This window comes from Sus scrofa, chromosome 2 (genome assembly GCF_000003025.6).
Source record: "Sus scrofa isolate TJ Tabasco breed Duroc chromosome 2, Sscrofa11.1, whole genome shotgun sequence".
Classification (NCBI taxonomy): Eukaryota; Metazoa; Chordata; class Mammalia; order Artiodactyla; family Suidae; genus Sus; species Sus scrofa.
In genome coordinates, this window is record NC_010444.4 from 15,141,719 (window position 1) to 15,169,128 (window position 27,410).

The 27,410-nt window shown below is 48.3% G+C and overlaps 2 protein-coding genes across 41 annotated transcripts in view; both read left to right on the forward strand.

Moving 5' to 3' along the window:
- The window catches only part of CELF1 (CUGBP Elav-like family member 1), a 94,961-nt gene extending 75,201 nt beyond the window's left edge, over positions 1 to 19,760 (forward strand). For 13 of the 39 annotated variants that reach the window (XM_021083092.1, XM_021083114.1, XM_021083078.1 and 10 more), the window contains 5 exons: positions 1,306 to 1,434; positions 2,297 to 2,410; positions 3,404 to 3,589; positions 5,300 to 5,443; positions 6,168 to 12,677. In XM_021083092.1, the coding sequence (XP_020938751.1) occupies positions 1,306 to 1,434; positions 2,297 to 2,410; positions 3,404 to 3,589; positions 5,300 to 5,443; positions 6,168 to 6,295 (701 nt within the window). In that variant the 3' untranslated portion in view covers positions 6,296 to 12,677. Of the gene's footprint in view, positions 1 to 1,305; positions 1,435 to 2,296; positions 2,411 to 3,403; positions 3,590 to 5,299; positions 5,444 to 6,167; positions 12,678 to 19,742 lie in introns of those variants that run through there. The other 26 variants (XM_021083097.1, XM_021083093.1, XM_021083115.1 and 23 more) reach the window with 8 other exon arrangements.
- The window catches only part of RAPSN (receptor associated protein of the synapse), a 14,044-nt gene continuing 11,883 nt past the window's right edge, over positions 25,250 to 27,410 (forward strand). Inside the window, exons 1-2 of one of the 2 annotated variants that reach the window (XM_013994350.2) lie at positions 25,250 to 26,561; positions 27,154 to 27,410. The exon at positions 27,154 to 27,410 is cut by the window's right edge and continues 82 nt beyond it. In XM_013994350.2, coding sequence (XP_013849804.2) covers positions 26,370 to 26,561; positions 27,154 to 27,410 — 449 coding nt within the window. In that variant the 5' untranslated portion in view covers positions 25,250 to 26,369. The remainder of the gene's footprint in view (positions 26,562 to 27,153) is intronic. The other variant, XM_003122810.6, reaches the window with a different exon arrangement.

Consider the following 27,410-nt stretch of genomic DNA (forward strand, 5'->3'; position numbering starts at 1 on the left):
TGATGCCAGATTGCTCTCAGGTTGTCTGCTGCCCCCCACCCATTTAAGTTTCTGTTAAGGAGGTGGAAGGTGGAGGAGCAGAGCTCTTTGGACCTGCAGCCATTTTGATCAAGAGAAAGTTACAGCAGCCCTGACATTTCCATAATAAAGTGACTTCTTCAGTGACTCTCTGAGGAAGAGACTAAGACAGCTTCTTTGCATATGGCTTACCCTGAAGGTGCTAGAACCCAGTTAGTTTATTGTCTTACACATATTATTTCTTAGGTGAATTACCATTTGTTGGTATTAATATGCATGAAAACCTTAATTGATGAAACACCTGAGTTTATAACAAAAGGAGGCTCCATGGACAAGCCTGAGGCAGGGGCTGTCAGAAAAGTTGAGGGGGTAGGGCGGGGGCCCATTTCAGAGCTTCCTGCCTCTGCCACTTACAGCGGGAGAAGGGTAGCAAGTGTTTGTGAGGAAGGGCCAGCCTGAGGCGAACTGCATTGTGCCCCTTTGAAAAAGTTTGGTGGTGGTTTCGTTCATTTTATCCCAGGAACTCAGAGTTTGCTGTGTTTCTGGCAAATTGTCAGATTATAAATCTGTGTTGTAGCCTTTTCCTTCTCATTAATTTTCCACCCCCACCATCCGCCCTTTCATTATCTAGTAAATGGATGTCAGAGTAGTTCCCATTTCTTGTTCTCCTTATACCTGTGTTGCCTAGATTCTGCTTGGAAGTCTTTTCCTTTTCTCTCTTCTCCTGGTGATTAATCTGCTATTCAAGGGGTGTTTTTTTTTGTTTGTTTGTTTGTTTTTTTCCCCTTTATTCTTTTTCCTATTGCTGTTTTCACATGTATTCCCCTGTTTTTCCTCCGTGGCTTTCTGGATCTCTACTACATTTTCTGCTTGTTCACCTCCACTTGCAGAGAACAAATCCCCTATAAAGTATGAGTGATGGGCTCAGATGTAGACTCGGTCTCTGCCAAAGGGTTGGATATTGTTTTTCTCTTAGATACCTGGCCCCACGGTGGACCGCAGAATCCAGCCCTCTTACCTGATTTCCCAGTTGTCCATCCCTTTATTAATGCTCACTTGGGCTGGCACACTATTGGATTAGGTGTCTCTTATCTGAGGAAATGTTGTCAAGTTTAATAATGAGTTGAGTGATATCTGACTCTTTTTAGAGCCCTGTAGGGTTGCCTGTAAGGCTTATCAGAACAGTTCCTCTTTGGGGCCAGCCTTTTGCCAGAGTGCACTGTCATTGCTGGAGTGGATGTGAGTCATCCCTATCTGCTGGCTGATCTCTTGTTTTGGATGTTTCAGGGTTAAATGCAATGCAGTTACAGAATTTGGCTGCACTAGCTGCAGCAGCTAGTGCAGCTCAGAACACACCAAGTGGTACCAATGCTCTCACTACATCCAGCAGTCCCCTCAGCGTACTCACCAGTTCAGGTAAGCATGTAGGGCCAATGTTCCCTTGTTTGCCTTGGGCAGAATCCCAAGAGAGGGGTATATCATTCTGGACAGTTGCTAACACCCATTTCTAAAGGGGTCAGATCATGAACCATAAAATGTCAGGAGTTCCCGTTGTGGCTCAATGGGTTAGGGACCTAACAGTCTCTGTGAGGATTTGGGTTCGATCCCTGGCCTCACTCACTGTCTTTCGAATCTGGCATTGCCACAAGCTGTGGTGTGGGTGGTGGATGCAGCTTGGATCCAGCATTGCTCTGGCTGTGGTATAGGCCTTAGTCACAGCTCTGGTTCATTCAACCCCTCGCCTGGGAGCTTCGAAGCATGGCCCTAAGAAATAAAATTTTCTTTCAAATGTCATCTTCTGACTTAGAAATTTCATCATTTTAAGTTTGCTGTAATCATCCCTTGCCTCTCTGTCCTACAGGGACAGTTGTCAAAATCAGTAACTGGAGTTCCCGTCGTGGCGCAGTGGTTAACGAACCCGACTAGGAACCATGAGGTTGCGGGTCCCATCCCTGCCCTTGCTCAGTGGGTTAATGATCCGGCGTTGCCGTGAGCTGTGGTGTAGGTTGCAGACTCGGCTCGGATCCTGTGTTGCTGTGGCTCTGGCATAGGCCAGCGGCCACAGTTCTGATTCAACCCCTAGCCTGAGAACCTCCATATGCTGCGGGAGCGGCCCAAGAAATAGCGAAAAGACAAAAAAAAAAAAAAAAAAAAAATCAGTAACTGAACACCTCTTTACAAAGCAAATACTTGAATGTGATATCATGCTTGTATTTTGCTTCCTGTCGATATGAGAAGGCAAGTATTGGTTTGTGTTTAACTCATGGATTTCTGATAGCAGGGTCCTCACCAAGCTCCAGCAGCAGCAGCTCTGTCAACCCCATTGCCTCCCTTGGAGCCCTGCAGACATTAGCTGGAGCAACAGCAGGCCTCAACGTCAGCTCTTTGGCAGGTGAGGGCCAGTCCCTGGATGTCATCAAGCTACTTTTTGTGCAGGTAGCACATTTTAAACAACCCAAGTAGGGGCACTGTTAGAATGATTGGAGTGAAATCGACTCTTAATAAAAAAAATTTTTAAATGAGAAAAAAAAAGAATGATTGGGGTGGCCAAGTGAAGTTATGGGATTTTGAGACAGACCTGAGTTAAATCCTATCTATCTCTGCCCCTTAACTAGCTGTAACTTAAGACTCCCTTCTAAAATCATTTCCTCATCAGTGGAGTAAGAGTAGAATACTTTGAGGGTTATTAAGAAATTAGGTGAGGAGTTCCCATCGTGGCTCAGTGGAAATGAATCTGACTAGTATCCATGAGGATGCAGTGGATTAAAGATCCGGCGTTGCAATGAGCTGTGGTGTAAGTCACAGATGTGACTCAGATCTGGTGGTGTTGTGGCTGTGGCGTGGGCCAGTGGCTACAGCTCCAATTCGACCCCTGGCCTGAGAACCTCCATATGCCTTGGGTGTGGCCCTAAAAAGACAAAGAAAAAAGGAAATTAGGTGAGACCCTAGGTAAAGTGCTGACCACATTATTTAGTACAGTGTCTGGCATTTAGTAGATACCCAATAAATGTTAGCTGTGATTTTGATGGTCGGATTTGCCCACATCTTGTCATAGACCCCATGCACTCCTTTTATTCCCCACTCTGGGACTTATTTTCCACATTCCAGCTCTTTGTGAGAAAATACGACAAAGCCGAAGAGAAAATTGGGCAAGTCCTGTGTAATAAATAGTATCACTTCTTGCGCAGGTTGGAAGAAGATAATGGCTGTGGCATTGAAATGCCCACACTAGCCACAAGGCCTGGTGGGTGTCCTGAAATCTGACCACTCAGTTGGATATTCCTCCTCAGGGAGAAGCTAAGAAGGAGATGGAAGGGAGGACTTTGGCATCAGTTGAGTCTTTCCAATCTGTTAACCGTATTTTCCCCCCACCCTGCACCCCAAGGGATGGCCGCTTTAAATGGTGGCCTGGGCAGCAGTGGCCTTTCCAATGGCACTGGGAGCACCATGGAGGCTCTCACACAGGCCTACTCGGGGATCCAGCAATACGCTGCAGCGGCGCTCCCAACTCTGTACAACCAGAACCTGTTGACGCAGCAGAGCATTGGTGCTGCTGGAAGCCAGAAGGAAGGTGAGTGCCAAGGGAAACTGCAGCCAGGGGCAGGGAGGTTGCTCCATCTGCACCAGCACCGAAAGGCAGGGCAAAGGCCAGGAGAGCCATTTAGGTGGTCGGGTCAACACTTCTTTTTGTCAGTGTCAAGGGTAGATTGAGAAACTGTGTTTTCAGTTTTTGGAATGTTTTCTGGATGTGACTCAAATCAGAACCTCTGTACACTCTCCTGGGTTGGGGCTGCAGTTTTTAGATAAGAAACATACTGACCTTATAGTGTCTGGCACCATTTGGCAATCTCTTTTTGTTGGGAAGTTTCTCTGAGGGTTGTAAATCTGTCAGAGGATATCTTCTGTCTAAGTGTCCCTTTTAGCTCTGTCATTTGTCATTTTCCTCTCTTTCTGATCTCCTTTTTTCCTAATTGAGGACAAACTGAAGGATGATGAGACAGAGTAACAGCCCGTGGGTTGATGGAATGGGAAGTATGAGCTTTGACATAAATGGAGGAGAGGCTTTCTAGGCAGAAAAGGCCTAAAAGTGGTTTGTATGAATAGAAAGTCCTGCTGACATCTCTGTGCTCATAATTGCTTGGGTTTTCATAACCAGGAGCTAGCAGGATTTAAGCACTAATGTAGGAAAAAGGCAAGTATCTTCTCTTGCTTTAGCGGCAGGGAGTCTTATGCAGTATCTCTTCACCTGCTCTGAATTGGGCACTTATGTGCCCTAGGATGTGGTTGTAAAGAAACTGATTAAACTGTGGAGACAGACAGTAAACAAAAGCCTGAGGCATCCCAAATGATTCTCTAAAGAGTGATGAACAGGAAAGAGGGATAGAGAGTGCCAGGAAGATAGTATTTTACATAGAGAAGGAGGTCTCTCTGAGTTGATGTTGTAATAGAGACCTTAAGGAAGGGAGCCATGGGCATATCTAGAGGAAGAAGATTGATGAGCGCAGAGGAATAGCAAGTGCAGATGCCCTGAGGCAGCAGTGTTCCATACGTGTTTAACAGCAGCAGGAAGGCCAGGGTGCTGGAGACTGGCTGGACCAAATTGTAATAAAGCTCTTCTTTGGTTAAGAAATTGTTGAGTGTAAGTGATTGAAGAAAAGAACAATAGTATTTCAGCATAGTGTTAATCACAGGCACATTTTTAAAACAATTTTTATTGAGGCTCAGTTTACATATGGTAAAATTCACCATTTGGGGGATCTCTCTGAACTCTGATGAACACGCACGGTCATGCAACCACCACCCTAGATGTAGACGACTTTTGTCACCCCTAGAAATTCCCTCATGTCCCTCTCTAGTCACTCCCTGCTCGCACCTGCCTCTGGCAACTACCAGTCTCTTTGCTGTCCCTATAGGTACAATTTTGAAACCTGTTTTATTTGTAATCTCTTTCTACCTCCTTTTCTCTTGTTCCTCTACGAGCCTCCAGTCTCTGGTTTTATTGCTGTTTGTGCAAATCTGCCTACTTTATTGTCACAGCACACCATTTCCCCCACACGGTCGAATTCTAACCTCCAGCAAAGAGACAGAGCATGAGAATGAACAGGAAAGAGGGACGGAACCTTCAGTTCATTGCGGTGTATGTGGAGACTCTTTTTAGTTCTTCAGCTGCATTTCTGTCTATGGGAATGCTAGGAGTTTTAACACAGGTGGATTGAGAGACAGTGCAGGGGGATGAGTGTGCTTGACACTGATACCTTTTCAATCACTGGGAATTTTGAAGGTCCCGAAGGAGCCAACCTGTTCATCTACCACCTGCCCCAGGAGTTTGGAGACCAGGATCTGCTGCAGATGTTTATGCCCTTTGGGAATGTCGTGTCTGCCAAGGTTTTTATAGACAAGCAGACAAACCTGAGCAAGTGTTTTGGTATGTTGGCTTCTCTTCTGGTGTCGGGACGGTTATGTATTTTTACCAGTGAGAAAGAAAGAGAAGGGACTAATAGCAGAAAGAGCTGAGTTTGAGTTTGGGTTTATATTAGCTTTGGGTAGATTACATTACCTCTTTTTGAGCCTCAGTTTTTTCATTTCTTTTTTTTTGGGGGGGGTGTCTTTTTGACTTTTCTAGGGCCGCTCACACAGCACATGGAGGTTCCCAGGCTAGGGGTCAAATCGGAGCTGTAGCCGCTGGCCTGCACCAGAGCCACAGCAATGCAGGATCTGAGCCGTATCTGCGACCTACACCACAGCTCACACCAATGGCGGATCCTTAACCCACTGAGCAAGGCCAGGGACCGAACCCGAAACCTCATGGTTCCTAGTCGGATTCGTTAACCACTGAGCCACGACGGGAACTCCCAGTTTTTTCATTTCTATAGTGGGAATGGTGATCTCTACCTACACCATCACTCCAAAGTTTAAAAGAAATAATAATAATAATGTATGGAAATGGCTTGGCCAAAAAACTTTAAGGTAGTATGGTGATGTTACTAGGAACTTGATTTATTTCATGTGGTATAATTTCAAGAATTCTCATCCCTACTGAGAGAAGTTGGGATTTGAGACTAAGCTCATAAGCTGTCTCTTATGTAAGGGGACTGAGAATCTCCTTGCCTCATTATGTCCCTCACCTAGGTTTCTGCTTGGACACACAGGTTTTGTAAGTTACGACAATCCTGTTTCTGCTCAAGCTGCCATCCAGTCCATGAACGGCTTTCAGATTGGCATGAAGCGGCTTAAAGTGCAGCTCAAACGTTCGAAGAATGACAGCAAGCCCTACTGAGCGTTCTCCCCTCTGAGACTGGAGTGAGAGGGTCTTCTGGTAAGTGGGGGAGGAGCACCCTTAATGATTCGAAGCCCTAAGGCTGTGTGTTGACAGCCCTGGACCCTGATCCCTGCCACTCTCGCAGGCACAGCTTGCCCTGAAGACTCGGCTACTGCCTTCTGTGGGAATTTCGCTTCATACAGAGGACAAGTTTGTGCTTTGGTTTCCAGTGTTTTACTTTGGAGTTTAGGTGCCATATCCTGAGTTTTTTTTTTTTTTTTTTTTCCTTTATTTAAAGTTTGCTGTGTTTGTAACCAGTGTGTGTTGAGAAGGACCAACATCATACTGCCCTGGGGGAGGACAGGGGATGGAGAAACATTAAAAAAGAACAGCAGAATTTTCCCCCAACTACCCCAAGAGAGAGGACTGAGTGAAACGAAAAACTGGCCCCCAGAATCTTGAGTGCGAGAGTGGGTGAAAGGATGACTGACATCCAGGGGCTTTGGGGTGGGGAGAAGGTGGGGTTGGCTTTGGAGAGTGAGAGTGACTTGACACCCAAGGGCCTTGGGGGCTGGTGGCTAAAACTCCTCCATGGCTGCCTTCTGTGGAAATACCGAGTTCTTGCCACCTATTTTTTAGATTCTTATCTAGGGTTTCTGCCCCTTTTTTCCTAAATAGGGGCTAACAATTCTCTGGAAATAAAGCACCTGTTAAATTAGCCTGACATATGCAAAAAGCAGGGGTACATCACCTCTTAGCAGCTTTCCCAGCCAGCCATGGGTGATGGATTGGCCCTGCTTGGCTGTTGGCTGTTAGGAAGAAGCAGCCGGTCAACAAGATCATATTTAGTTTATTTCAACACCAAACTATTAGACAGCGGCCCATTTCTACCAGGTTCCTTTAAAGAAGGCCTCTAGGGAAGACATTGTTTGGTTTCCTTTTTTGTAGTTGAGCACAGCAAGGAATGTCACTCCCATCCCAGCCACAGTTTTCTTAGGAGGGTATATCCAAGAAGGGCTTGTCGTATCGAGCTGAAGGGAGCACCTCCCCTGAGCAGAGTGATCAAAAGCCATCGAGTCAGGGGAGGAGCCTGCTTCTTGCTGTACCTGAATCAGAAGGTCCCTTTAAGCCAGTGCTGCATGTGCCAGTGCACGCACTTTTGTACTTAGAAGGGTTAAGAAATCCATGCTTGTTTGCCTCCTTGGTTGAGGTATCCCAGATGTAGTGTTCCCAACGAGGCAGGCCCCTCTTCTGACCACTCCAGCCCATCTCCTGCTCTTGGCGACAGAGGAGACAACAGGACGTTTACAGCTTCCATATGGATTTAGTGTTCATTTACCTCAGTATTGCCGTGTTTAATTGTGTCCTCATGCTTACAGTTAGCTCCCTGCTGCCTCCCACAGGTCTCACTCCAGCTCTTGCCTCTGACCCATACAGCCTCTGGGCTCTGCCTCGGCTCCAAGAAAGGCTGCTGGGGTGGAGAACCAGAAAGGTTCTGCTGTTGGGAATGTGCACCTGGGCAGAGGAGGCCCTGTTAGGATGTGACTCTTAGCCAAGGCCAGGGACTGGGTCCCTGAGGTCTTAACCTCACTAGCATCAGTCCTGGTCCCTAGCAGCAGATGAGATTAAAGGGGTTGGTTTGCTATTAAGTCAGGTGGGGACTCTGTCCTTGTCATGCTGTCCGTTTGGGCCACAGACAAGGATTGACCGTCTTGACGTTGTACACGTAGTTGGTGGTGTTGGATTATCCCATTGAAACTGGGACAGCTGTTCCCTTTTCATAGTGATAACTTGGGTCTGTTGTCCTCTAAGAAACATGAAACATCCTTCTTAAGCTGAACCACGTAAACTTGAATTCTGCGCACTGGGAGAAATGTGTCCTGTGTTTCAAGGATAAAACTGTTCCAAAGGCTTCCAGGGTCATGATGGGATTTTTTAAATAAATGCAAAAAAAATAAAAATAAAAATAAAAAAGAAAAAAGAAAACAAAAAAAGAAAAAAATGCTAGGTTGGGGAGGCGCTGTTCTGAATCCCAACCAGCTGGAACCAAGAATGTCGTTTCTATTTTTATAGAAGTTTTATACAGCTCCGGGGTGGAGAATATTTATTACCTAAATTATATCTCTGGAAAAGGCCAGGATTTTGTAGAATCCAGAATGTGATTGTTGTACACACAGGGTGCTGTGTATGATTGAAACTACTGACTTTCTGTGGCCCTTTGCAGCCCAGCTAATCTGCCAGAGGGGGAAGGAGTTAATGCTGTGAATTGGCAGAGGAGAGAGCTGTGCTCCCCAGGGTGCTGCCGGTGCTGTGACCGCTAACCTTCTGTTCTGTCTTCCTCCTTGGCCATCGGGGGGGTTTTCCAAAGCCCAGAACGCCACTCTTACCACTTTCTCCGCTTTCTCACCCTCCTCCCCTGTTTCACTGTCATTTGTACATGGATTTGTCCTGGGCTCTGGGACTGTATGAAAACCCCTTTCCTGTTAACATGAAGGATAAAGGTGTGATCAGTCGCCTTTGATACCCACCCCGAGGTTTCATACCTGTTTGTGGGTTTTGTTTCTAAAAGGAGCGTGCACCTCAGCAGGGCCCTGGGCTGCCGCAGCGGCCAGCTGATGAGCCCAGGCGTTTCTCTCTGTTCTCTCATCCACTGCCCAGTGGATTCGCACAGCAGTGCTGCCCTTGAGCACAGTTCTCTCCCCAGGCCAAAGATGGTTTTGTGAAGAAGCTGCTTCCCTACAAGTCTTACGGTGTGAAAGGGTTCAGCTGGGAGAGTGGAGACTTGCAGTCAAGTCTTAAGCAATCCTTTTCTGTTGTGTGGGGGTTTCACTCACATAAATGTGATTTCTGCTGTGGTTTTGTTTCTTACTTGGGTTTCATCATGAAATTAATTTGCCTTGAACGCAGCCAGACATTGTTTCCTGGGTCCCACATGAGTGGCCAGGGCCTGGGAGGAAGCTAAGAGCTTGGATTTCTGGGAACAAGGGGCCGTACCCTAGTACTGAGGAGAAATCCTGCCCTCTCCGCTAAAGAATTCTCCCCACCCCAGCCAGCAGCTTCCACTTGCTCCTGGAGTCTTGACCAGGAGTCGGGGAGAGGCTGAGGCTCTGCTCCACCGGAGACCTTTTTGGACACATTTGGGCGCTTCTAGGGAAATCCAAGCCTTAGGTTCCCTTCTGTCTCTGGCAGTTGGATGTTTTCTTGGTGTCCTCCATGTCCTTTTTTGACTTTTCCCTGTGTCCATTGTTAGCATGTGCACAAGTTCCTGTCATTACCCCCACCCCCCGCGCCCCCGCCTCCTCATTTCAGGGCTGTGCACAGTGAGTGTTCCTGTTCTCTCTCTCTTTGTTTGGATGTATTGCTCTGTGTAACTCAGTGGGTCTCCCTCTTTCTGGTTTGTTTTTTTTTCTAGATTCCTGCCGTTTGTTCATCGTTGTGCCTAAAGCATGTCGATGTGGCGTCAAGTACATCGTCCAAATCCCTGTCTCTTCAGCTTCTCTGATGCTTGAACTCTCACCTTTGACCTTGTGTTGATCTTTGATGCTGATGTGTATTTTTATTATGTTTGTTTCTTTCTTTGTTTTCTTTTTTCTTTCCTTTTTTTTTCTTTTGTGCTGCCAAATTGGTTTTGCTAGAACGACTGCTGAAGGGGAAATATTTAAACTTGCATTTGAATATAAAAAAATCTATTTTTCTAGAACTTCATAAGATAACCACTTGATTTTGTGATTCCAATTCTTTGTAATTGTCTTCAGAGCAGCCCTACTAGCACATACCGCGTGGTGTTTGTATTTCTGTGAACACACAGCCAGTCCGTTTCTAGGCTTCGTTTCTCTGTGTGCTTAGTTTTAAAGACAACTTTGAAGTAAACAATGAAATAAAAGATGTCACTAAAACCTTTGAGGCTCCTGAGCACATTTTGCTGATATAGTTTGTGGGGCTTGAGGAGACCGCATGTGATCCTATTTTTGTTTTTCTGAGTTCTCAACTGCAGAAAACACCTGAAACCCTTTGCCTTCTTGACCGCCGGCTGCAGTTTGGGCCCCAGCCAGCCCTTTTTCTTTTTCTTTTTCTTTTGTGGTTCTCCCCTGTAGCGACCCTGCAGGGGTGTGCAGACCCCTCTGGCCCCTTCCCTTCAGCTCCACCATGCCCGCCTCCATGCTTGTTCCTACAGTCTCCACAGCAAAATGTGATGCTTTGATTTTTTTTGTTTTTGTATTGTTTTTGTGTTTTTGTTTTGAATTTTTTCTTTTCCTACTAAGATTATGCCCAGAAAAAACAAGTTTTGCATGTTTCCTGCTGTTTCTTCACACCTTCGTAAATATCACCTTCACCTCTCTGTTTTCTATAGTTTGTGCAAAAACTGACCGATTTAAAAGGGTTTCAAAGAAGCTGTTTTAAATTGTTGTGGGGTTGATTTTTTTTTTTTTCGAGATTGTATTGTTTTATTTTGAAGTGGCAACTTTCTCCTCTATTGCCCTTAGAGCGTCTGCCTGTGCACTTAGACTGTCACCTCGTACAGCCTCCAGGCCTCGGCGGGGCCTCCAGGAGGCCGGCTGCTCTGCTCAGAGACGGGAGGGAAGGGGGTCCAGAAAGGCCCGAGGAGCAGAGATAGAACCCAGAAGGTGGCTGTGGGTGGATGAAAGGCTTAGCGCGTTAGGGGTAGTGAGCATCCCTCGGCCCCGAGTGAAGAGGGTGTTCTTAACCACTCGAGGAAGCCGTCTGTGCACTAAGCGGCCCCACACCTGCCAGCGCTTTTCCTAGGTGACAAGCACAATACTACAGTCTTCACACTGTTTACAGCCCTGGGCACCAGCCACCCCACACTGGCTCTTCACCACAGCTCTGCTCTTGCTTAGCTAGTGGGGTGGGGGTAAGGGCGGGGATTTTTTTTTTTTTTTTTTTTTTTAAATCAGGTGAAGAGCCAAATAGCTACTGTCCCTGGGTGCCAGGCAAGCTAGTTCCTTGGTTCCCTGAGGGGAACTTGCCCTCCTCTCTTGTGGCACCATCCAGCCTCAGGGTCTTAGGGACTTGAGTAAGAATGTGAATGGCAGAGGGAGAGGCCAGAGGAGGTGAGAGGTCACAGGATGGGTCTGTGGAGGTAAGAGGTTGCAGAGGGAGGAGTTGGGGATAGATCCCACCCAGGCCTGAGCTGCTGGTGGGTGAGAGAGCTGGGAAGTAGGATTGTCAGGGAAGGGTGGAGAGGGCTAGCCGAGGGTCTGGGGTGGGGGGTGGGGAAGGTAGAAGCACTGTTAGCATCATCCATGCTGGGGTTGATGAAGGAGCGGATCCCAGCAGAACTTCTGCTCTGGGACCCAGCAGGTTGCCTAGTACTATGCTTGGGGCCACTCTTTCTAGGAGGAGAGGGTGGCCAAATGGCCCCATGAATGGTAGGCTGCTTAATTTCTTGGAAGGGGTGATTGGATGGAACGAGGCCAGGAACCCCAGCCTGAGCGAGACTGCCGTGCACCCCACAGTCTGACTGCACAGAGCTGCCTCTGTTGGCAGAAGCGCTGAGGCTCCCTTCTGTGTATTCAGAACCCGTGTTTGCCAAGATATTTTGCTTTCAATTCCAAGAGGAGCTCTGGGAAAACCTGTGGATAAAACCAAATGCCAAACGTTGGACATTGTTTCTTTTCCTTTTCTCTCTCTGATTGTTTTAATTGTTCTGTGGTGGTTTTAATGGATTTGAGACCCTGGAGCGGCAGCTGCCTTTCTGATTTCCAGCTGCTTTTTGTGAATAATTTAAAAAGAAAAAAAAAAAAAGAAACTTTACATTTTGGAGACAAACCTGTGTGAGTTTTTTATTGGTACAAACGTTGTATTTAACACTAGGGGTTTTGTACAGTTTTTTGCCTTTTCTACTAGAAAACAATGTAAAGTGATTTCACAATGTGAAGAGAAAAAAAAATTGCCACTATGACCAAACGCACAGTCTGTTCTTGCAGCAACAAACGGGATTCAATCAACTCAAAGTCGTGATTCAGCCGTAGAAATGCTTTTTCTTTACCTTGTTTGAGCTTTTCCTTTCTTTCCTGTTTTGATTTGCAAAAGAAAATGTCTTTTTTGTGTGAAATTGTGTTGTACTATGTAGAAAATTATGGATTTTACTTTAATGGTTTAAAAAAAAAAAAAGGCAAGAAGAGCCCTTATTGCTTTTCTGACCTGATCACAGAGTTTGTGTAGTGGATTAAAAAAGAAAAAAAAAAATTGTTTGAAGCAAGGGAGTATGTGTTTAAAAGGATTCTCCTTCCTTTTTTGTGTGTTTTTCCTTTTGTCCCAATGGGGAACCTAAATCTGTTTTAATTGCACAGACACACGGACAAAAAGTCATTTTGTATCTGCCAAGTGTGGTACCTTCCTTTGTTTATTTGCTATTAAACTGTTTGAGAAAAACTGATGCTGTCTTCAGAGTGTTTGACTGCCGGGGTGGGCTGTGGTCCTTGGGGCTGGAGGGGTTGGTGGCATTCCCCTACAAGGGGTGGGCACCCTGGTATGGTTTTGTTTTGATGTACTAGTCGGTGTGTGTCAGAACCACCCTGGACTCCTGGGGGGGAAAAAATGGGATTTCTGCAAGAAAACTGCCTTCTCTGTCATCCTGCATTCTTCTCAACACCCCGATAATAGGGAGGCACTTAAAATTTTCTTTTGGCACCCTTCATTTTTGTGTTTTTTCTTAGTGGCAGCCACCTGCAGAACTGGCCCAGCCTAGTGTGTGCAAGTCCCTTCCCTGGCTGCTTGGAGTTCTGTGCTTGGGGTGGCGGCCAACCAGCACAGAAGCCCAGAGCGTGGGGCTCTCTTCTCTATACCTTCACCACTCCTTCCCCATCATTCTGACCTCAGAACAAGATCGCAGAGGGGCATTTGTGAGGTTTTCTGGGTTTACTACTCAGAAATTCTAGATGACTCTTGTACCTGGGCTGCCTCAGACCTCTTGAAATGAGGATTCAGTCAGCCCCTGGACCAGGAGGCCGGTCCTTATGAACTGGTGCCTATCCAGAGGCATGCAGCCAGCATGGCCTATGGGTGGGCTAGGCCTCAACCTCCTCACCCAGAGTCCCGCTATGTGGGGTGTGCCTGCGTAGCATATCCCAGTGGAAGCTGAACTGTGTACTAGCCCATGAAATGTTTATGCACTGATTGTCCTAACTAATGTTTTGACTGTTTACCACTGTCCTGGTGCTGTGGGAAACACTCCATACACCTTATGTGCTCTAGTCCTTGTAACACCTCCGAGAGGGAGCTGCTGTTCTTCGCACCCCCATCTTACAGATGAGTAAACTGAGACCGAAAGAAATTGGGTTGCAAAAAAAAAAAAAAAAAAAGGCAGCATTAACCCCTCCCCAGAAATAACCAGTTATTATTATATTTCTGGTTATTATATAATTATGTGATATTTCATATTATGTTTTTCCCTTGTACACGTTTTATTTTTTTATTTTACTTATTTATTTGCCTTTTAGGGCTGCATCTATGGCATATGGAAGTTCTCAGATGAGGGACTGAATTGGAGCCACAAATGCCAGCCTACACCACAGCCACAGCAATGCAGGATCCGAGCCACGTCTGCCACCTACACCACAGCTCACGGCAATGCTGGATCCTTAACCCCCTGAGCAAGGGATCAAACCTGCATCCTAATGGATATTAGTCGGGTTCATTTCCACTGAGCCACAATGGGGGAACTCCCTCCCTGTGCACATTTAAAAATAAAACAACTCATACTAAAAAGAAATGGGTTGCCCACTGGAAGGTGGTGTGCACTGAGAATCAAACCAGGTCTGCCTGACTCCCAGGCCCATTCTCTTTACTGCTCCTGAGGAAATAAGTCAATAAAAGCAGGTCAGTGTGCTTTAGCTAGTCTGTGCAGCCTCATCACATGTGATCTGCATGCTGTCCTCTAGGCTCTAGTGCTGTGGGGGACCCTACAACTCTTGTGGCTCCCTCAATGGTGAATCATTTCAGCTCTGCTCTCAAAAGTGCTGTGTAAGGGGTTCACTGGCAACTCCATGCTCCACATTGTTGGTCAGCCTGCTCCTGCAAGGTACCACTTCCCATGAGGACTGGAGTGTTTGCAAAACATCACTCCGTTGCACACTCTGCTAGATCTGTTACCACCCAAGCAATGCTTTGTCTATGTTTGGGTTTTTTTTTTTTTTTCCTTCATGATAGAATACATAGAACAATTTTATTTTTTAACTGGTTTTTTTGTTGTTGTTTTTTGTTTTTTTTCCGCTTTTTAGGGCTGCACCCGAGGCATATGGAGGTTCCCAGGCTAGGGGCTGAATCAGAGTTACAGCTACCAGCCTACACCACAGCTCACAGCAACACCAGCTCCTTAACCCGCTGAGCAAGGTCAGGGATTGAACCCACATCCTCATGGTTACTAAGTGAACAGTTCATTGACTACATTCACAGTGTTGTCCAACATCATCAACTAATGTTTTAAAACAACTTGTTTTAAAACTTCACCTCAGGGGAGTTCCTGCTGTGGCACAGTGTGTTAATGATCTGGCTTGTCTTTGTGGAGGCTCCAGTTCCATCCCAGGCCCAGCTCAGTAGATTAAGGATCTGAGGTTGCTGCAGTTGTGGCATAGGTCATACAGCTCTGGCTCTGATTTGACCTTTGGCACGGGAACTTCGTATGCTGTGGGGTGGCTGAAGGAGGGGGAAAAAAACCCTCACTTCATCCTGACCACTAGTACTTGTGAAGTCACAGGTTTGATGTCCTAATATATGTTTAAAAATATACCTGAAGAGTTCCTGTTGTGGCTCAGGGGTTTAGCATCCATGAGGATGTGGGTTTGATCCCTGGCCTCGCTTAGTGGGTTAAGGATCTGGTGTTGCTGTGAATTGCAGCATAGGTTGCAGATGCCTCTTGGATCCCATGTTACTGTGGCTGTGGTGTAGGCCAGTAGCTACAGCTCCAATTAGACCTCTATCCTGGGAACTTCCACAAGTTGCACGTGTGGCTCTAAAAAGAAAAAAAGAGAAATTGTAGGAGTCTTCATTGTGTCTCAGCGGTTTAAGAACCCAACTAGTATCCATGAATATTTGAGTCTTATCCCTGGCCTTAGTCGGTGGGTTAAGGAACCAGCGTGGCCACAAGCTGTGGTGTAGGTTGCACATGTGGCTTGGAACTGGTGTTGCTGTGGCTGTGGTGCAGGCCGGCAGCTGCATTGACCCCTAGCCTGGGAATTTAAATATGCCACAGGTGTGGCCCTAAAAAAAAATGAAAAATAGGCATGAAGCTACATAATCATCAGTGTATGTAAAATGTCCATGGGTGCCTTCTCAAAGAGATCTATTTCACACTTTGGGAAATTGGGCCAGGATAGAGTCAGGGGCTTCCCTGTGACTAGTGAGTGGTTGAATCTGAAGTTGTCTCCCACCCAGCACATTTCCTGTGCCTCACGATCCAGGTGGTAGAGCATCTCTGTAAGTCTGCCTTAGACACCTAGTATTCCTGATGTAGAACTTGGTATAAAAATAGAAGGTCAAGTACAACTTGAACATCTTCCAGTTTATCATCATAGTTAAAGGCTGTTATTTCACTTCAAAATTTACAAAAAAAGGGAATATGTCAGAGATAATATTTTTAACCTCTAAAAAATGTTTTTGCTTATGCATCCTTATAATCATATATCTGTGTCTTAGTTAAACTGTTCGTATTTCTTTTAAAAGCCCATGTGCAGTCACCATTTATTTTTGAAGAGATTCTTCCAGCACCTGATTTTTGCCACACCCCTGGTTCTGGCTTACTGGCTTTCTCAGTCAGTACCCAGCGTCCCTAATGCTCCCAGGTACTTTACATACTGTGCTCACACCTGAGCATCTCAGTCCCCGATGGTGAAAAGCCATCAGGAAAGAAATGAAAGAGGCGGTTTGTCTCTTCACCTCTGAGAATGTCAAACCAATGTCTGATTACATTGCCCTTCCAGGAGGGAGCCTAGATGGCTTTTTCTCGCACCTTCTGCCTTTTCCAAGCGCTTTCCTTCTCTCTCGGGAGTCCTCTCCAACCCCCCCCAAATCTGGTGTTTAATTTCTTTTGCATACATTGACTTTCTCTTTACTGCTAAAGGTTCCGGCTCGAGGGAGGGCTCTTGTTCTTTTGAATCAAAGTCAGGTCTTGGGATGGGAACTTAAACACACTTCAGCCAGGAAGGACCATCGCAACATTCCTGCAGCCAAGTGCGTAGGACCTGCCTCCATTCCCAGCCCGCCCTGCGCAGGGTCCCGGTGCCTTGAATCCTCCTGAGGCTGAGGGTGTTTTCCAACTGCCTAAGAGATCATTCACCCACTTAAAACATCCAGGCCAGGTTTTGAGCGTTGTGCAACCATCACCACAACCTAATTTTAGAACATTCTCGTCACCCTAAAAAGAAACCCCATACACATTAGCAGTCACTCCCCTTCCTCCCTCAGCCCCATTCCCACCCCCTGGCAACCACTCATCTTTCTGCTCTGTAGATTTGCCTCTTCTGGATTTGTCACCTAAGTGTGGTGCCTTTTGTGTCCGGCCTTCGCTTAGCCTACCTCCTGAGGTCTCCTTTCCTCCCCGTGCTTGAAAACTATTCACAGCACTAGCCTTGGACCACCTGCTCCTGCCATTTCTAGCCTTTCTGAGCTTGTCTTCTCGCAGTTCAGCCGTGTTTCTGCAAGGCCCCGTCCCTTCCACTCCTCCCAGCTCCTTCTCTTACCTGCTGTATCACTCACCGTGACCAGACTCTGACAGTCTTCTAGACCTGCCTGCTTGGTCCAGTAGGATAACCTGTTAGCTACTGTAGCTATGAATTAAATTTAAAACTTCATTTCGAAGTTCCCATTGTGGAGCAGCAGAAACTAGGAACCATGAGGTTGTGGGTTCAATCCCCAACCTTGCTCAGTGGGTTAAGGATCCGGCGTTGCAGTGAGCTGTGATGTAGGTCACAGACGCAGCTCGGATCTGGCATTTGCTGTGGCTCTGGCGTAGGCCGGCAGCAACAGCTCCGATTGGACCCCTAGCCTGGGAACTGCCATATCCCAAGGGTGCGGCCCTAAAAAGCAAAAAGTAAAATAAACCTTCATTTCTCAGTTTCACCGTGAGGCTGCACGTGACTAGTGGCTGCCGTATCGGACTCTGCAGGGCAGGGAACAGTTCCATCATCACAGTCAGTCATGGTGGTCAGGACTGTTCTGAAGAGTTGCTTTGCTATTAAGAAAGCCAAAGCAGGAGTTCCCGTCGTGGCTCAGTGGTTAACGAATCCGACTAGGAACCATGAGGTGCGGGTTCGGTCCCTGTCCTTGCTCAGTGGGTTAACGATCTGGCGTTGCCGTGAGCTGTGGTGTAGGTTGCAGATGCGGCTCGGATCCTGCGTTGCTGTGGCTCTGGCGTAGGCCTGTGGCTACAGCTCCGATTAGACCCCTAGCTTGGGAACCTCCGTATGCCGTGGGAGCGGCCCAAGAAATAGCAAAAAGACAAAAAAAAAAAAAAAAAAAAAAAGAAAGCCAAAGCAGTACTTTTTATGGGTTGTAGCACCTGTCCCAGTCCACCCAGCCACTGGCAGTGTCGGAGGTGGAGACTGAGACAGATACACTGCAGTTCTTCTGTCTCACAGCTAGACTGGGACGTGGGTTTTCACTCGGGTCATCCAGACTCCGAAGTCTCTGCAGAGCATGTTCCTTTGAGAGTGAATGGGGGACCCTGGGCACCCTGGTTTCAGTTCCACCGCTAGAATAGAGCTTCATGAAGGCAGGGGCTATGTATTGCTCTTCACTGAAGCCTCAGGAGTTGGCAGATCATAAGCATCCAGGAAACATTTGATGAGTGGGTAACAAATATCGAAAGATGACAGTTGCCTTTGTCCAGGAGCTCACTGGTGTGCTTTTTTCCCCACCGGCTACATTGGAATTTTAATTTAGAAACTTCCACCCACTCTAGGAAAAAGAATAGCTTGTTTTCACACCTGTTTATAGATTACTAGCTACCAGCCTGTACCCAAATTCTCTGTAGGCCCTCTGTGGCTGTGAAACAAATGACAAGCGAGTCCCTTAGAGCAGCTTTACAGGAATCCTGTTAGAGCTTTCTGCCCTGTGAGAAAGTTGATGCTGGCACCTGCTCTGAGAGCCCCCGGTGCTGCTGGAGAGCCCCTTTGGCAGCCAGAAGGCCCCTGAGGGAGGGGGTGCTACATGTGGCCCTGCGGCCCCACAAGTGCCACCACCTGGTCATTCCTGAAGTGGAGAGTGCCCAGAGCCTGGGGATTATGTGACACAGTGGCCTTTTTTTTTAAAGGCTGTACCCACGGTATATGGAAGTTCCCAGGCTAGGGGTTGAATTGGAGCTACTACAGCTGCCGGCCTACACCACAGCCACAGCAATGCAGGATCCGATCTGAGTCTTCAACCTACACCACAGCTCAAAGCATTGCTGAATCCTTAACCCACTGAGTGAGGCCAGGAATCGAACCCGTATCCTCACAGATACCAGTTGGATTCATTTCCACTGTGCCACAACAGGAACTCCACAATGGCCTTTTTTTATTAAAGTCATTTTAAGATTTGAGGGTTTGGGGTTTTTTGTTGTTTGGGTTTTTTTAATGCAAAACATAAGAGGGAGTTGCCATTGTGGCGCAGGGGAAATGAATCCGACTAGGAGTGATGATTCAGGCCTCATTCAGTGGGTTGAGAGTCCGGCGTTGCCGTGCTCTGTGGTGTAGGTCGCAGACTCGGCTCGGATATGGTGTTGCTGTGGCTGTGGCGAAAGCCAGCAGCTGTAGCTCCAATTAGACCCCTAGCCTGGGAACCTCATATGCCTGAGCATGCAGTGGGAAAAGCTTGTGTTTAGGAGTCTCTTAATCTGGTTGTAATACCAGCTGTGTGACCTTGAGCAAGGGACTTTCTTCAGTCTCAGATTCCTTATCTGCCAAATGGAAATGAAAACACCCATTCAACAGGGTTTGCAAGATAAGAGATTGTCTCCAGCGCTTGTCATGGTGCCGCCATTGGCAAAAGTGCTCGTTCAGGTTGCTAGCAACCCATAAGTACATCCGAGTTAAAAGTGAGCGTTTTCCCCACCCCACCACCCATTGATAATCGCTAAACAGATGGGGAAATCTGCTTCCAGTTTCTATCTATATACAAAAGTATGTACATATATAATTTTGGTTAATAAAAATGTGATCATGCCACAATGTGCAGAATGTTCTGTGGTGTGCAGTTTTTCAGTTATGGTGTCACGGGTGTCCTTCCATCTGCGCTCATGCATCGGTACCTACAGCTTTCACTTTTAGAGGCTATATAGCATTTCATGGTTTCTCAGCATCTTTCCTATTGGACACAAATTATTTCTAGGTTTTTCACTATTAAAAACAATAAAAAGCAATTCAAGGAAACTTCAGGAGGTCCATTCAAGAGGCATTAGTAAAACATCGTGTTTTCAAAGCTAGTCCTTTTTTTTTTTTTTTTTCCTTTTTTGGCTGCCCGGCAGCGTACGGCATTCCGGGGCCAGGAATCAGATCCGAGCTGCAGTTGCATCCTAAGCCACAGCTGTGGCAACGCTGGATCCATAACCCCAGGGGATTGAACCTGCGTCCCAGTGCTCCCAAGACACTGCCCATACCATTATGCTACAGTGGGAACTCCACAAAGTAAGTTCTTTCTTTCTTTCTTTATTTATTTTTATTTTTGTCTTTTTAGGGCTATATTCATGGCATATGGAATTTCCCAGACTAGGGGCTGAACTGAGCTGCAGCTGTTGGCGTCCACCACAGCCACAGCAACACAGGATCTGAGCCACATCTGCAACCTACACTATAGCTCTCAGCAACGCCGGATCCTTAACCCACTGAGTGAGGCCAGGGATCAAACTGCATCCTCATGGATACTAGTCTGGTTCATTACTGCTGAGCCAAATTGGAAACCCCAAGTTCTTATTTTATCATGTCATTTGGTTTTCACAGAAACCATATTAGAAAGGTAAAGCCCCATCTATCAATAGGAAAAGAATTTGTTAAGAGGGACTGACATCCCAAGGATTCCACTCATTGTGGCAGAAGGGGCCTGGGACTGTCCCCTCCAGTTGTATCTGTTGTGCAGGGGCTGTAAGTGCAGGTGCTGCAGGGCCCAGATGGGTGATGCAAGCATATGAAAGGAAGCCAATCTAAGGTGACAAGTGACATGGCTTCAGTGTCAAGGGGAGCAGCGGGGAGTGGCGGACAGGGAGTGGTCTCTCAGGGCCAGACACCAACCTTTTGACAGGTTGATAGGCAGAGTCACAGGCCCGGGGTTTGCTGGAGCTTCCAGTCGTCAAGAGAAGCAGGAAATACAGATTGCTTTTATTTATTTATTTATTCATTTTGCTTTTTAGGGCCGCACCCACGGCATATGGAGGTTCTCAGGCTAGGGTCGAATAGGAGCTACAACTGCTGGCCTATGCCACAGCCACAGCCACACCAGATCCTTAATCCACTGAACGTGGCCAGGAATCGAACCTGCAACCTCGTGGTTATTAGTCGGATTTGTTTCCTCTGTGCCCACAATGGGAACTCCCGAAATTCGGATTTTTATATGCAGCCTCCCAGATGACAGGTGTAGCCTACCCACTTGGAAATCTTCAACCCTCACATGCAAGGTTGTGAGCCTCGCTTCAGGCCCGAGCTTCATTCTCTACTTTGGATTATAAAACAGGGATCTAAAATGTAGGGCATGTCGCTGATAGTGGACATGGCAGGGACATGGAACAAGCCCCAGGGCCATGCTGGCCCATCACCTTGTGAGGTCAGTGGTCCAGAAAGTACCGTTTCATTTTGAGGCTCGCCTGCCCAACTTCTGGGGGCCTTTTGTTAGCCCATTGATGGGCAAGGCTTGACTCCATACACCCTCTGCTTAGCCTTTTTGTATCCATCTTTTTCTGTCCACCCATGCCAGGGCCTTGGACAGTGCTCCCAGTGGGCTTGGGTGTGTCTGGTGAGCATCACTGTGACTCCTGAGGACAGCTGGCCACTGTCACCCTTCCCTTTTCTCCCTCTCCTCTTCTGGGATAGTATTATGGTTACATGCTGCACCCCTAGAGTCCAGTCCCTGTTTGTCTCCAGGTCGCTGTATGGTCTTGGGCAGGTCACTTTACCTCTGGGTGCCTCCCAGTGACCTTAGAAAATGGTAGTTGCTCTCCTTCTCTTGGTCTCCTCTCACTTTGCCGGGGACTGTGCAGGTGCTAGTGGTACCAAGACCACACCCTTGCCTTAAAGGAGCATGACCTTGACCTCGACCTCACTGATGCTGGGACAGAGGATGCCTTTTTCCTGTCAAGTTTTTGAGTATTTTTTGCTTTGTTTGTTTGTTTTTGTCTTTTTAGGGCCGAACCCACGGCATATGGAGGTTCCCAGGCTAGGGGTCCAGTCGGAGCTGTAGCCGCCAGCCTACACCACAGCCACAGCTATGCCAGATCTGAGCAGCCACAGCTCACGGCAATGCCGGGTCCTTAACCCACTGAGCAAGGCCAGGGATCAAACCTACATCCTCATGGACGCTAGTTGGGTTTGTTAACCGCTGAGCCACGACGGGAACTCCCAAGATTTTGAGTTTTGGTATCATCGACTTCCCAGGTACCCAGAAGGCTGTGGTCCCAGACTCCTTTGGGGAGAAACCAGCTGCCCATCTCCTTTCCTTCCTGCCAAAGATTCAAGTTGAACTCGCATCTGGACTCCACAGGGAGAGAATCTGCTGGCTCTTCAGCTTCCTTCCCCTCTGGAGGTTAACTTCAACCCAGGACCCACCAACTCTCCTGTGCCAGTGGCTCCCCGACTCTCCCCGCTCCCCCAGCTTCCTGTAGTCAGAGTTCAAGAGCATTTCCCCAGGGGCGTCCTGGTGGTCTTTTTTTTTTTAATGATTTTTATTTTTTCCATCATAGCTGGTTTACAGTGCTGGTGTTCTTGTCTAGTCCTAAGGGCCTGCTTCTCCATCCCCTTGACCTCTGCTGAGCCGTGACCCTGGGACATGGACCAACCCCACAACCTGCCTCCCGGATTGCCCCTCTCTCCACCCATTTTGCTTTCAGTAAATAGGAGATCATTTCTGCCTCTGCTCAGTTTCCCTGGGGTGAGGCAGACATGAGCATTTGCTTTAAATTTCAAAATTAGGAATTCCTGCTGTGGCGCGACAGGATCGGCTGTCTGGCTGCAGTGCCAGGATGCAGGTTCGATCTCCAGCCCAGCACAGTGAAAGGATCCAGAGTTGCCACAGCGGCGGCATAGGTCACAACAGCTGCAGCGTAGATCACAACTGGGGCTGGGATCTGATCCCTGGCCCTGGAACTCCATACGCCGTGGGTGGCCAAAAAAAAAAAAAAAAAGAAAGAAAGAAAGAAATTCTGAACTAAGCTTCCATTCCTCTTTTTTCCCATTGATTCATTTCACATATTTATTGTGTCCCAGGTCTTCCTTTTGGGGACACAATCAATGATGAATGAGATGAAATCCCTGCCCCCATATTTGAATGGGGAAACAGACACTATGCTAATAACCTCATTAATGAATGTAAGCTTGTAGGAGCTCCCTTGCGGCATGACACGTTAAGTGCACTGTGTTGTCCCTGCAGTGGCTCAGGTCACTGCCACGGCCCAGGTTTGATCACTGGGCACCCCCCCCAAAAAGAATATAAAATTATAGAGATAAATCTCCTATCAGAATGGAATGTCATTCTCTGTGAGAGTGTCCTAAGCTAAGCCATTCCAACTAGGACCCTCCTGGGCAGGATGCTGGGGCAGGGAGGAGGAGGAAGGGGCCCAGCAGGGGCAAAGGCTCCAGGGCAGAGAGGTGAGCAGTTCCACAAGTTAAACACAGGATGGCCTGTGACCCAGCAGGTCCTCTCGTAGGTATACACCCAAGACATACAAAAAGACATACGTCCCCATGAAAACATGCACGTGAATGTTTATAGCGTCATAGTTCATAGTAACCAAAAGGGAAACAACTCAAATATCCATCGACTGATGAATAAACAAAATGGTATATCTGTTCAATTACTACTCTTCGGCAATTAAAAGAGATGAAAGAATTCTTGCCAAGGCTCAGTGGAAACAAATATGACTAGCATCCATGAAGACGCGGGTTCCATCCCTGGCCTCCCTCAGTGGGTTAAGGATCCAGCATTGTTGCGAGCTGTGGTGTAGGTCGAAGACACAGCTCATATCTCGAGTTGCTATGGCTGTGGTGTAGGCCAGCAGCTGTAGCTCTGATTCGACCCCTAGCCTGGGAATCTCCATATGCCGCGAGTGTGGCCCTAAAGACAAAAAAAAAAAAAAAAAAAGAAATGAAGCACTGATTTATGCTGCAGTATAGACGAACCCTGCAAACATTATGTTAAATAAAAAAAGACAATCGCAAAAGGCCACCTATTGTACAATTCCTTTAATTTCTAATTTATTTATTTTTTGGCTGTGCCCACAACATACAGAATTTCCAGAGCTAGGGATCGAACCCAAGCTACAGCAGTAACTCGAGCTATAGTGGTGGCAATGCTGAGTCCTTAACCTGCTGTACCAACCAGAGAACTCCTATACGTTTCTGTTTATATGAAATGTCCAGAATAGACAAGTCCATAAAAGTAGATTGTGGCTGCAAGTTGCATTTGTTTGCTCAGGTTGCCATGACACTGTACAATGAGGAGGGGGTTAAAACATAGAAATTAATTTTCTCAGAGTTCTGGAAGCCAGAAATCAGAGGTCAAGGTGTTGAAAAGGTTGGTTTCATGGGAGGCCTTTCTCCTTGCCTTGTCAATGTCCCTCTTTCTCCTCCTCTATGTGTCTGTGTCTAATCTCTTTTTGTGACACTAGTCATATTGGATCAGGGTCCATTTTAATGGCCTCTTTTTACTTCTTTAAAGGTGGTGTCTCCAGGAGTTGCTGTGGTGCAACAGGATTGGTGGCGTCTCTGTAAAGCTAGGACGTAGGTTCAATCCCTAGCCCGCTGCAGTGGGTTAAGGATCCGCCAGTGCCCCAGCGTGATGTAGGTCACAACTGGGTCTCCAAACTGATCCCCGGCTGGGAACTCCATACGCCATGGGGCAGCCAGCAACAGCAGCAAAACGATAGTGTCTCCAAATAAGTCATATTTTGAGATACTGGGGTTAAGGCATCCACATATGAATGGGGGACAATTCTACCCGTAACACAGAGGAATGAGGGGTGACTGCTAATGAGCACGGGGCTTCTTTTCAGGTGATGAAAATGTTCTGGTAGTAGTGGTGATCGTTGCACAAATTAGTGAGTACAGGCACACCTCAAAGGCACTGCAGATTTCATTCCAGACCACATAAAGCAAGTATCTCTGGAAAGCAAGTCACACAAATTTTTTGATTTCCCAGTGGGTATAAAAGTTATGTCTGGAGTTCCTGTCGTGGTGCAGTGGTTAACGAATCCGACTAGGAACCATGAGGTTGTGGGTTCGGTCCCTGGCCTTGCTCAGTGGGTTAAGGATCCGGCGTTGCCAACTCAGCCTGTGGTGTAGGTCACAGAGGCGAATTGGATCTGCCAATAGATTTGCTCAAGGCAGTGTTGCCACAGAACCTCAATTTGTGAAAAATACAGTATCTGGTAGTTCCCGTTGTGGTGCAGTGTATTAATGATCTCGGATCTGGCATTGCTGTGGCTGTGGAGTAGACGGGCAGCAACAGCTCCGATTCGACCCCTAGCCTGGGAACCTCCATATGCTTCGGGTGTGGCCCTAAAAAGACAAAAGACAAAACAAAAACAAAAACAACTTGGCCCTTGTCCACGCTCCCTGGCATTAACCTCATTATAAGGGACTCTTTCAAACCTTTTTTTTTTTTTTTTTGTCTTTTTTTAGGGCTGAACCCACATGTATGGAGGTTCCCAGGCTAGAGGTCCAATCAGAGCTGTAGCAACTGGCCTATACCACAGCCACAGCAATTCAGGATCTGAGCTGCATCTGCGATCTACACCACAGCTCATGGCAATGCTGGATCCTTAACCCTCTGAGCAAAGCCAGGGATCAAACCCTCATCCTCATGGATCCTAGTCGGGTTCGTTAACCACTGAGTCATATAGGGAACTCCCAAGGACTCTTTCAAACTGGGACTGGGGTTGGAGTTGGGTGTTTTTTTAAACCTTCAAAGGCCAACTTCTATTCCGGGTGGGCAGTTTTCCACAGAGTAGATGGACAAAGCTCAAGAGAACCTGTCGCTCATGTCACACAGTCTTTCCTAGGTGTCGGGCACTGTTGATGCAGTCATGTAGTCCCCCTAACAATCCGGTGGAGTAGGAGGCATTACGTCCTGCCCAAAGTCATGCCGTCCACACAGCTAACAGGCAGCCGAGTCAGAATTCAAACCCTGGCAGCTGGCTCTGGGGTCCAGGCTGTTACCCACCACGTGATGCTGCTCCCAACAAGCCTGCGAGTTAGGGTTTATTAGCCTGTTAGAGCCTCATGTTGCAGAGGGGGACACTGAGGCCCAGAGAGGTGAGCGATCGGCTTGGGCCAGCCTGTGAGTTAGGACAACGTGTGGGGATGGTGTGAACAGGGGCACCGAGGGTAAGTGACCTCGGTGCTGGTGACTCACAGGAACAGAGCCTCGGGAGGGTGGGCAGAGAGGGGAGGTTGCGATGCAGGAGAGGCAGGGCTCAGTGCTGGGCACCCGCCTCAGCCTCCCGGCCGCCCATGTACCCAGCCTCATCCCTTCCTCCTCCCGCTCTCGGCCCACTCCTGGAGGCAGCTCCTTGGTTGGGCTGCGAGGAGGCCTGCCCTGCCAGGGGGCTCAGGGCCACTGTCAGAGGTGCTAAAGAGATGCCCCAAGGGGCTGTCCGGGGCAGGGGGGTGGGGGGCAGTGAACACCTTCCTCCCAGCTTGGGGGTGGGTGCGGCAGAGGCCCGCGTGACCTTGTGCCTGACATTCCTCAGCAGCCACGTGGCCCCAACTGGCAGGGACAGCTGCAGACAGGGGCCGGACCAGCTTTGTTCCCAGGGTGGCGCCCGTTCTCCATCCAGGCCCCACTCCTTCTGAGGGCTCAGTGGGCAGCTGGCACAGTGGGTTCCCTGCCATGAGTGCCTAGAGGCACAGAGCCACCAGGGTCTCTCCGCGGGCGGCGAGGGTCTCTGAGGATGGGGCAGGACCAGACGAAGCAGCAGATCGAGAAGGGGCTCCAGCTGTACCAGTCTAACCAGACAGAGAAGGCGCTGCAGGTGTGGATGAAGGTGCTGGAGAAGAGTTCCGACCTCGTGGGGCGCTTCCGGGTGCTGGGCTGCCTGGTCACGGCCCACTCGGAGATGGGCCGATACAAGGAGATGCTGAAGGTGGGAGCGCCCGCGGCCGGAGTGGGAGGGTGGAGCCAGCGTAAGGTCTCTCCCGGGCATTTTGGCCCCCCTCCTGCCTCCTCAGGGTCCCCTGTGTCCCACAGGCTAGTGGCCGGAGCCTGAGGCTCTGAATCTGCATCTAAGGCCCTGGGTCTTAGATGCTGGATCCTGGCTTCAGATCTGGGCCTGTGGCCTTGAACTTCCGTGTCTGAGGCTCTGAGGCTGAACTTCTTAGCCTCAGGATTCGGAGAGCTCAAAGCCAGATCCCGAAGTCTAGGTTCCCAGCCTTCCTGTTGGGGTTCTGAGTCTGAGCCTGGTGGGGTGTGGGGAGGCGCTGGCTGGGGAGGTGCGGGTGGTGGTGAAGCCTGCAGACCAAGGCTCAGGATAAAAAAGCAAAAGCTGTGGGTCTGGGCTTGGGAGGCGGAGACTCCCAGCTGCGGCTTCTGGTCTGTGGCTGGGAAGCAGAGGCGGCACCTGAGGACTGGGCTCTGCGCCTGAGGCTTTGGGCTCTGAGGCTTGGAGGGGGAGAAGGCTCAGCGCCAAGGCTCAGAGTCGGGGCTGACGGCCCCGGCCCACCACCCCTGGTGGGCAGTTTGCTGTGGTGCAGATCGACACGGCTCGAGAGCTGGAGGATGCCAACTTCCTCCTGGAGAGCTACCTGAACCTGGCACGCAGCAATGAAAAGCTGTGCGAGTTTCACAAGACCATCTCCTACTGCAAGACCTGCCTCGGCCTGCCTGGCACCCGGGCAGGCGCCCAGCTCGGTGGCCAGGTCAGCCTGAGCATGGGCAACGCCTTCCTGGGCCTCAGCCTCTTCCAGAAGGCCCTGGAGAGCTTCGAGAAGGCCCT